Source organism: Numenius arquata, chromosome 11 (assembly GCF_964106895.1).
Source record: "Numenius arquata chromosome 11, bNumArq3.hap1.1, whole genome shotgun sequence".
Lineage (NCBI taxonomy): Eukaryota > Metazoa > Chordata > Aves > Charadriiformes > Scolopacidae > Numenius > Numenius arquata.
This window is the reverse complement of record NC_133586.1, coordinates 21,677,929-21,686,478: the sequence shown is the minus strand read 5'-3', so window position 1 is coordinate 21,686,478 and position 8,550 is coordinate 21,677,929. Positions and strand designations below refer to the sequence as shown.

Below are 8,550 nucleotides of genomic sequence, written 5' to 3'. Positions count from 1 at the left end.
GGTGGCCGTGAACACCTGCACCCTTTGTTCTTGTCAGCTTACGGGACTCTACCAGCCTCACCCAACAAAACCGAGAGCAGGTTTCTGCTAAGAAGGAGACACGAGCACCTTCTTGGAGAACATCCGCAGGACAAATAGTTCTTTTGTCTTGGTCTAACTCGGGACAGGACGCTCCTAAGAGGGTCTGGTCCCCCCCAGACACCGTTCTCCCGACAGATACAGCTTTGCTCTGTGAGAGGAGAGCCCTCTGCTGGCAAAAATAACAGCCCGACAACAGGCAAAGCATCTTTCTCCGGGTCCCTTCACGCAACGAGCACGTCGCCTCGCAGATCTGAAGCACGACCCGGGACAGATCACAACAGGCAAGTGAATACAGTCCGTTTAATACAGTCAAACACAGAGGGACCACAACAGCAAAACAAGCCAGACTGAGGCACATCAGGCGGGCAGGAATGAAACAACAGGCAGGAGAACGTGCTGGCAGATCTAAGACTGCAGAACCGTAGGTTCCACATCTCCCCAACACACAGAGCCACCTCTTTTTCCAGTGCTGGACAAAGTTCTGAGGTCTCGTCACTGGTGGCCAGAAGGAGGAGGCTGGAGAGAAGAAGCTGGAGCTAGAGGAGCTGCCCTCGGCATGGCCAGGGCTCTCAACCAGGAATACGCTGCCCACCTGTGAGGAGCGGTCACCCCAACTGCTCCACGCTGCAGAGAGGAACCCCAGGGCACAGAAAAGTTTTCAGGGCCAAATCCCAGCCCAAGGAATGTCACAGCTGCCTCAGTGCCACTCACCAGTCCAGTCTCTCCCATCCAGAAAAGCTAGGGAGCCCCACCAGCGAAGATGAGCTCCAGGGCAGCCTGAATGTCCCCTCCTGTGGCTTGCAGGGCCCGGAGACTCAGCTCATCATCGTGTATGCCCATATCTCGCAGCTGCTGAAGCTGTGGTTGCCACTGGCTCTACAGAGAGAAACAAAAGGTAGGTGCAAGAGTCCAAGTGGAAACAAAACAGCCTTCTCCACAGCTCACTCTTCCATGCTGGATTCTCCCACCTCTCTCCAGCTCACAAGTACAACGCTAAGTGCGCAAACAAATCTTGAAAGCTCTAAGTCTTGTGGCAAATCCACCAGCCCACCCCTCCCGCTTCCACCCACATGGGTCTACCATGCCTCCTGCAACCACCATTTCTCCAGCTTAACGTCCTGCCACGGGAGGTGGCTGGAAGAAGCGCCTCCACCCTGCAACACCCAATGTGATACGGGGTTTTCACAGGGTCCCGAAGGAAGAAGGAACGCTGACCTGCAGGCTGGGCTGCCCTGAGGCCTGTAGGGCGTGCTGCAAGGCCTGGCTGAAGAGGTCATTGGTGATGGGTGTTCCTGACTGGACGCTGGAGGACATTGGGGAGGTTCCAGAGGAGTGACCCTAGGAGGAATTGAGTTGTGTATGGATCAGAACACATCACAGAAGTGCCCAAGTTGGAAGGGACCTTTCAGATCATCGAGTCCAACCATCAGCCCAACACTGACAAAAACCACCACCAGACCCATGTCCCTCAGCACCACATCTGCCCAGCTTTTAAATATCTCCAGGGATGGTGACCCCACCACGTCCCTGGGCAGCCTGTTCCAATGCTTAATAACCCTTTCAGTGTAAAAATTTTTTCTAATATCCATCCTAAACCTCCCCCGCCGCAACTTGAGGTCATTTCCTCTTGTCCTTGGGAGAAGAGACCAACCCCCACCTCAATACAACCTCCTTTCAGGTAGTTGTAGAGAGCAAGAAGGTCTCCCCTCAGCCTCCTTTTCTCCAGGCTGAACATTCCCAGTTCCCTCAGCCCCTCCTCAAACACTTGTCACAGCAACCAGAGCCAGCACAGGGCAACGTCTGCTGCACCCCCACTATCACGCCTCCCCAAGCCCATATGAAGACCCCAACCATAAGAAAATAAACCAGTGAGGACTTCCAGACCGGAGCTGGGTTTGTGCTCGGTCAAGCACTGGTTTTAGGGCCCAGGAGGATGCCCTTCGCCACGGTGCTGCCCTCGTACCTGGGTGCCGGGGGTAGGGGTGTGGGAGCTGCTCTCTGGGGTGCTCGCCAGCGCCAGGGCAGTCGCCAGCTCGCTCTGGGTGATGGGTCGGGGTCCTGCAGCCCCGGCGTAACCGAGGGAAGCCGGGCGGGAACCAGAAGTGCTGCTGGACGGGGTAGATCTCGTGCTCTGCATGGAGGAAACAAAACCAACCCCACCGCTGATGTCGGTGTCGTCCAGTTCATGCACTCACTCATTCCCAGGGATCCCTGTCATCGAAACTCACAAGTCCGGAACTTTTCGAAAAATAAAGGTGACAGAATAGGATCTTTTTTCCCCACAAACTCAGCTGTTACAAAGCCGTGGAAACTGTCAGTAAACCTTATCATATATCAGCTTAAAAACAAAGTGTTATTGGTCTTTAACAAAAAAAATAACCACCGACAGGCACTTTTTTTGGCCTAAACAGTTAATTTCTCTTTACAAAAGACTTTGTCCTTTGGAGAGGAAAACTTTTCTATGCTACAGAAGGGCAGGGACCAACATTCCCGTCCTCTCAGCCACACTCTTCTGCGCACAACTCTGGCTCTGCGTCAATTTGGCTATGTCTCCACAACAACCCCAGGAGCCAGAGCAGCTCATGCTGTTCATGAGACAGCAAGGGAAACAACCTTCGGAGTCCTTAAGGGCTACAAGTTAAACCTATATTACAAGTCCAAAACAGACGTTCCACCTAACCTGGCTGCTTACCTGGTGGAAGTCATCTTCATCATCAGAGAGACCTTCAAAGAGAAAGCCACCTGCAACAGAAAGGAGAAACAACAGATGCAGAAAACGGGGTGCTGGCAGGAGTCGGGCACCAGACGAGAATCCTGTGGAGTCCTGGGTGGCCCAGCAGCCAGGCTCAGCCCCATTTGGAACTCTGGTTAGGACTGAGGCCTCAGCACCAACCAGTCCACGTGCAGCAGGTCAGTGGAAGGCAGATCAGGCCCATTGTTTACACAAAACAAGAGGCCACAGCACTCTGTTACCAACAGTCGTTACACACGCTTGGTTGGGAGAGGCCCAGAGGCAGAATTGCCCCAGATGAGTCTCAAACAGCGCAAAAATCTATCAAACCACAGTGCATGGAAACTAAACCTCTTCTCATAGAATCATAGAATGGTTTGGGTGGGAAGGGATCTTAAAGACCATCCAGCCCCACCCCTTTCCTTGGGCAGGGACACCTCCCACCAGACCAGGTTGCTCCAAGCCACATCCAACCTGGCCTTGAACCCCTCCAGCGATGGGGCAGCCACAGCTTCTCTGGGCAACCTGGGCCAGGCTCTCACCACCCTCACAGCAAAGAATCTCTCCCTAATATCTAATCTAAACCTTCCCTCTTCCAGTTTAAAACCATTCCTCCTTGTCCTATGGCTCCCCTCCCTGATCAAGAGTCCCTCCCCAGCTTTCCTGGAGCCCCTTGAGGGACTGGAAGGGGCTCCAAGGTCTCCCTGGAGCCTTCTCTTCTCCAGGCTGAACCCCCCCAACTCTCTCACCCTGTCCTCATAGCAGAGGGGCTCCAGCCCTCCCAGCATCTTCGTGGCCTCCTCTGGCCCTGCTCCAACAGGTCCACGTCCTTCCTTTGCTTTCCTCCCAGCCTGATTAATAACTGTGTCAGCACAGCCCAGATTTGTCTGCAAATCCCGCAGCACACCATCTCTGCAGGTTCCTCACTCATCTGTGCAGCTGAACGTACCTGGCATGTCCCGGTAGGAGCCAGAGGACATGCCTCGGGAGGAAGTCTCTGGGGCTGGAAGCGGGGTGCTGCCAGCCACCGAGTGCAGAACAAGGACAATGGCATTCACAAGCGCGGGGTGGGCTGGGATCAGCCTGGGGAGAAAGAGAGGGAGAATAAATCACGTACACAGGGAAACTAAGAAATCAGCAACTCGATAGCAGCAAAGAACCGATGTCAGGAATGGCAGAGCCATCCTTGCTGGTTGTGTCAGCGCCACCTCAGACATGGCCTTTGGCTGTCCAGCCACAAACACCTCCCCACCGTGTTCCACAGAATCACACAGAGTCACAGAATGATAGGGGGTTGGAAGGGACCTCTGGAGATCATCTAGTCCAATCCACCTGCCAAAGCAGGTCCACCCAGAGCAGGTCGCACAGGAACATGTCCAGGCGGGTTTGAAACAGACTCCACCACCTCTCTGGGCAGCCTCTTCCAGGGCTCTGCCACCCTCACAGGAAAGAAGTTCCTCCTCATGTTTACATGGAACTTCTTATGTTCAAGTTTGTGCCTATTACCTCTTGTCCTGTCACTGGGCACCACTGAAAAAAGACCGGCCCCATCCTCCTGACACCCACCCTTTAAGTATTTATAGGCATTGATCAGACTCCCCCTCAGTCTTCTACAGACTAAGCCTTTCCTCCTAAGAGAGATGCTCCAGGCCCCTCATCATCTTTGTAGCCCTTTGCTGTACCCTCTCCAGCAGTTCCCTGTCCTTCTTGAACTGGGGAGCCCAGAACTGGACCCAGTGCTCCAGATGGGGCCTCCCCAGGGCAGAGCAGAGGGGCAGGATGACCTCCCTCAACCTGCTGGTCACACTCTTCCTGATGCACCCCAGGACGCCATTGGCCTTCCCATTGTGTACATCTCCCCATACGCTCTCACGGGAGCAACTCCCTGCTGGGAGCAACCAGATCGGGATTTGAGCCCACGATCCGGATGCGATCATGGTCCTGTCTCCCACTAAATATCCTCTGCTCTAATCCAACAGTGGAGGCAGACGTGTATCAAAGTCCCCTCTTCCCTGCTGCTGAGGAAGAAGAGTCCCATCCTGCATTCCTGGCTGGGGGTAGCTGTGCTGGCAGGAGCAGAACTCTCCCACCCAGAAAGAAGTGGTCTCATACAACAGCGTGACAAAGGCATTGCTTAGTCACTGCCTCAGCGTGTGTGAACTTACGTGTCCAGCATGTTGGGGTCTGCAAACACCGAAAAGAGATCCTTGTCCTGTAGGACTCCTGGGAGGGACCAGGAAACACGAGGAGTAAAAGACAGGATACCAGAAACAGGAGCCGGTCAAGCAAGAACGATGGGAAAAACCACAAGAATTAATTGTTTTTCAGGAACTGAGTCACTAGCAGACACCACAAATACTCTATTATTGTTCTCTCTGAAATATTTTACGTCTTCCTGGGGTGACACTTGATCTCAGCCACACACACCCAAGGGATGGGGCTTTCCCAGCACAGGTTGTGCTCCAGTTCCAATAGCTTCACCTTAAGGTGGCAACTCATAGCGAAGTGCCAAAAGGGCTGGTAACATCCCGGGCCAGAACAAACTAGATTTAGTGAACGTTTTTGTAACACTTTGCAGCAGGGAAAAAGCATCCATCCCCACTGCTCTCCTTTGGGCTCTGCGTTCCCTAATCCTTTCCAAGCCAGTGTCCATCCCCAAACATTACCAACAGAGCACAACACCGACACTTACTCTTACGCTCCACAAAGGAACCAAAAAAGACACTTTCTCCAGAGAAGGGAACTCTCCCTTCCCCATCTCAGGAGTTAAATAAACACTGACTATATTTGGCTTTCCTCAGACCCTCTGGCTCACATGTGGACTCACCCAAAGCAACAGGGTCGCTGCTGAGGCCAGGAGTAGCTACGATGATCTGATCCAGTGACTCCTTGTTCCCCAGCATTTTGAAGACCTGCCAGAGGAATTGGACCAGCTCAGCAGCGTCACGCAACAAAGCTCCACTCAAGGACTCTCTTCACAGAGAGGAGACAGACAAAAAGACACCCAGACATCAAAGGACAAAGCCCCACTCACTGCATCTCTGTAGGCAGGACTGCTGTGCAGGGCGGTGTGAAGGACCCGAAACTCTCGTACTGCTGCCACCTTATCCACAGGCTCTGGGGGAGGAAAAATAACAGAACAGAACATGGTTCTCCCTCTGTCAGCTTCACGAGCCATTTTACATGCTGCTGGGACTCTCGCTTGATTCTTTTGTTCTCCTGGATTTCACTGACTAAGAGAGGAAGGGCACAGACTAATGACTGGGAATGTCTCAGCACATTTACCACAGTGTAACAGGGAACCGCACTCTCAGCTTCCAGATACATAAAAATATATAGATATACCCTCCTACACATACAAAAGGAGCTGGATTAAATTAACAACTCAAAACTAACTCAGGCAGACTAGGAACACACACAAGCCTGCTCATTCCTCAAGTTGAGTAACCAGTCACGTTGTTCCTGATTCTCTGGCAACACCCTAAAATTGGTCACAGTCAATTAAGGAAGGGATATTCACTCTCCCCATTACATAGCCCATTCCCAGCAAGAAAACATAACACCCATTTGCTGCTGTTAGAGGTGGAGAGCTCCCACACAAGCATATGGATCAATTCCTCCTCCAAACTCCACATCAGCCTCCCAGAAAAAAATCACAAGAGAAGCTGTTCCTAGGTCACCAGGGTTCCACACCAAATACAGCCCAAGGAGACCTGAGGGGTAACCCACGCCGTCTCACTGAATTTCACTGAATTTTTAGAGTTGGAAGGGACCATAGAGATCATCTAGTCCAACTCCCCTGCTGAAGCAGTCTCCTCCTCCTCCTCACCTGGCTTCTGGTCAGGCTCAGGCCAGGACTTGCGCAGGACATGAACAGTGGAGCCAGACTGGATGCCGTAAAAATCAAGCGTCTGGTCATCCCTCAGTTTACGGCCACAGTAGATCAGATCTACGAGAGAGAGAAACATGTAAAGATAAATATCTACTGCAGGCTCAGAAAGGGCCTGGGGTCTTTAAGAACCGAGGGCGGCCTGGGGGTTATTGCTCTGCCTCTGTAGCTGCTTCCTCCGGTCTGCAGCACAGCAATGCCTTAATGCAGGGAAATCATGGAGCTGAGATTCAGGGAGGAAATCACAGAGCTGAGGCTCACAGAAGGTGACTTTGCCACCTCCTTTAGAATCACAGAATGATATGGGGTCGGAAGGGACCTCTGGAGATCATCTCCTCCAACCCCCTGCCAAAGCATGGTCACCCAGAGCAGGTTGCACAGGAACATATCCAGGTGGGGTTTGAATGTCTCCAGAGAAACAGACTCCACCACCTCTCTGGGCAGCCTCTTCCAGGGCTCTACCACCCTCAAAGTGAAGAAGTTCCTCCTCATGTTTACATGGAACTTCTTATGTTCAAGTTCGTGCCTATTACCTCTTGTCCTGTCACTGGGCACCACTGAAAAAAGACTGGCCCCATCCTCCTGACACCCACCCTTTAAGTATTTATAGGCATTGATCAGATCCCCCCTCAGCCTTCTCTTCTCCAGACTAAAAAGACCCAAGTCCCTCAGCCGTTCCTGGTAAGAGAGATGCTCCAGGCCCCTCATCATCTTTATAGCCCTTCACTGGACTCTCTCCAGCAGTTCCCTGTCCTCCCTGAACCGGGGAACCCAGCACTGGACCCAGTGCTCCAGATGTGGCCTCACCAGAGCAGAGGGGAAGGATAACGTCCCTGGACCTGCTCACCACACTTTTCAATGCAGCCCAGGATACCAGAAGGGCCGACCTCTCTCATAAGAGATCTCACAAGGAGATCTCACCAACATCTCACGTTGGTGTTGGCAAGTAAAAAAATTCCTTAACAAGGGCACCACCACTGCAGGCGCACTGCGATCACAAGCAAAAGCAGAACAAACTACCCAAATATTACACATACTAAGACTGCTGCAGTGTAGCAGGGTCTTTGAGCCCCCACACCGCGCTATCTGCTTGAGGCAGGTCTCCCCCCGCAGCCCAACACCACTAACAACAGGGTGTTTGTGTCCCGGCTACAGCAAGCAGAGGAAGAGGGTGGCCCCAAGCGGCAGGACTTTGACACGACCCACGCAGGGCACCTACCGATGAGCTCGGGGTCTGGGACAGACTCCTGCAGTTTGCCGGTGATGAGCTGCTTGAGGTAGGAGATGCTGCACCCACCCAGCGGGCACTCTCCCAGCTCCGTCTCCGGCAACCGTAAGATGGATTTGGGAGCCAGCGGCTGATCCGCCAGCTTCACGGCGATGTGCCACTCCGGCAGGGCCATGGCGGCCTCCCCACCGAACACCGGCCTCAGACCCAGAAAGCTCTGGAAGGGCAGGAAAACAAATCCAAGTGAGATTTCCCCCCCAGCCAGGTAATAAAACCGTATAAATTTGCTGGGAAGGGCGCAGGAAACTCACAGGAGGCCCGGCCCAACGCACAGCCGCGCTTTTTTACCTCAGCCTTAAGCCATACCCGGGGAAGGCAGGAGCACCCCTGCCGGCCTCACCACCCAGCCGAGGGAGAAGAGAAGCCAAGAGCGAGGCTCGAGCCGATTCTCCCGGCAGGCACATACCCCAGCCCCTAAAACCCCCGTTTCCCGGCTCAGAGACGGCGGAGATAAGGGGCTGCCCCCCGCCGCCCCCGCGGAACCCTCCCTCACAACTGCCCCTCAGCTCCCTTCCACCCGCAGCCCCGGGCCGCACCAGAAGCGGAAGTGCTGTCCGGCCG

General features: G+C 53.6%; 1 protein-coding gene across 2 annotated transcripts; it reads right to left on the bottom strand.

Moving 5' to 3' along the window:
• Positions 1-358: 358 nt before the first annotated feature.
• On the bottom strand, positions 359-8,526 carry UBL7 (ubiquitin like 7). Of its 2 annotated transcripts, XM_074156183.1 has the most exons (12): positions 8,278-8,526; positions 7,921-8,146; positions 6,642-6,761; positions 5,847-5,929; positions 5,640-5,724; positions 4,978-5,035; positions 3,762-3,895; positions 2,774-2,823; positions 2,045-2,212; positions 1,297-1,419; positions 793-957; positions 361-597 (listed from the first exon to the last, which is right to left on the bottom strand). In XM_074156183.1, the coding sequence occupies exons 2-11, from the start codon at positions 8,102-8,104 to the stop codon at positions 820-822; spliced, it is 1,143 nt and encodes a 380-aa protein (XP_074012284.1). In that variant the 5' UTR covers positions 8,105-8,146; positions 8,278-8,526; the 3' UTR covers positions 361-597; positions 793-819. The 2 variants fall into 2 exon arrangements, with proteins under 2 accessions (XP_074012282.1, XP_074012284.1); XM_074156181.1 differs by having other exon boundaries at positions 359-957; positions 8,278-8,516.
• Positions 8,527-8,550: the final 24 nt, after the last annotated feature.

What these genes read in the sequence shown, in the direction of transcription:
- UBL7 (XM_074156183.1), bottom strand. Translation starts at nt 8,104, where the DNA reads ATGGCCCTGCCGGAGTGGCACATCGCCGTGAAGCTGGCGGATCAGCCG. An exon ending in CCCAGACCCCGAGCTCATCG is followed by an intron (nt 6,762 to 7,920) that starts GTAGGTGCCCTG and finishes TCTCTCTCGTAG; the next exon opens with ATCTGATCTACTGTGGCCGT. An exon ending in ATGAAGATGACTTCCACCAG is followed by an intron (nt 2,213 to 2,773) that starts GTAAGCAGCCAG and finishes TCCTCCATGCAG; the next exon opens with AGCACGAGATCTACCCCGTC.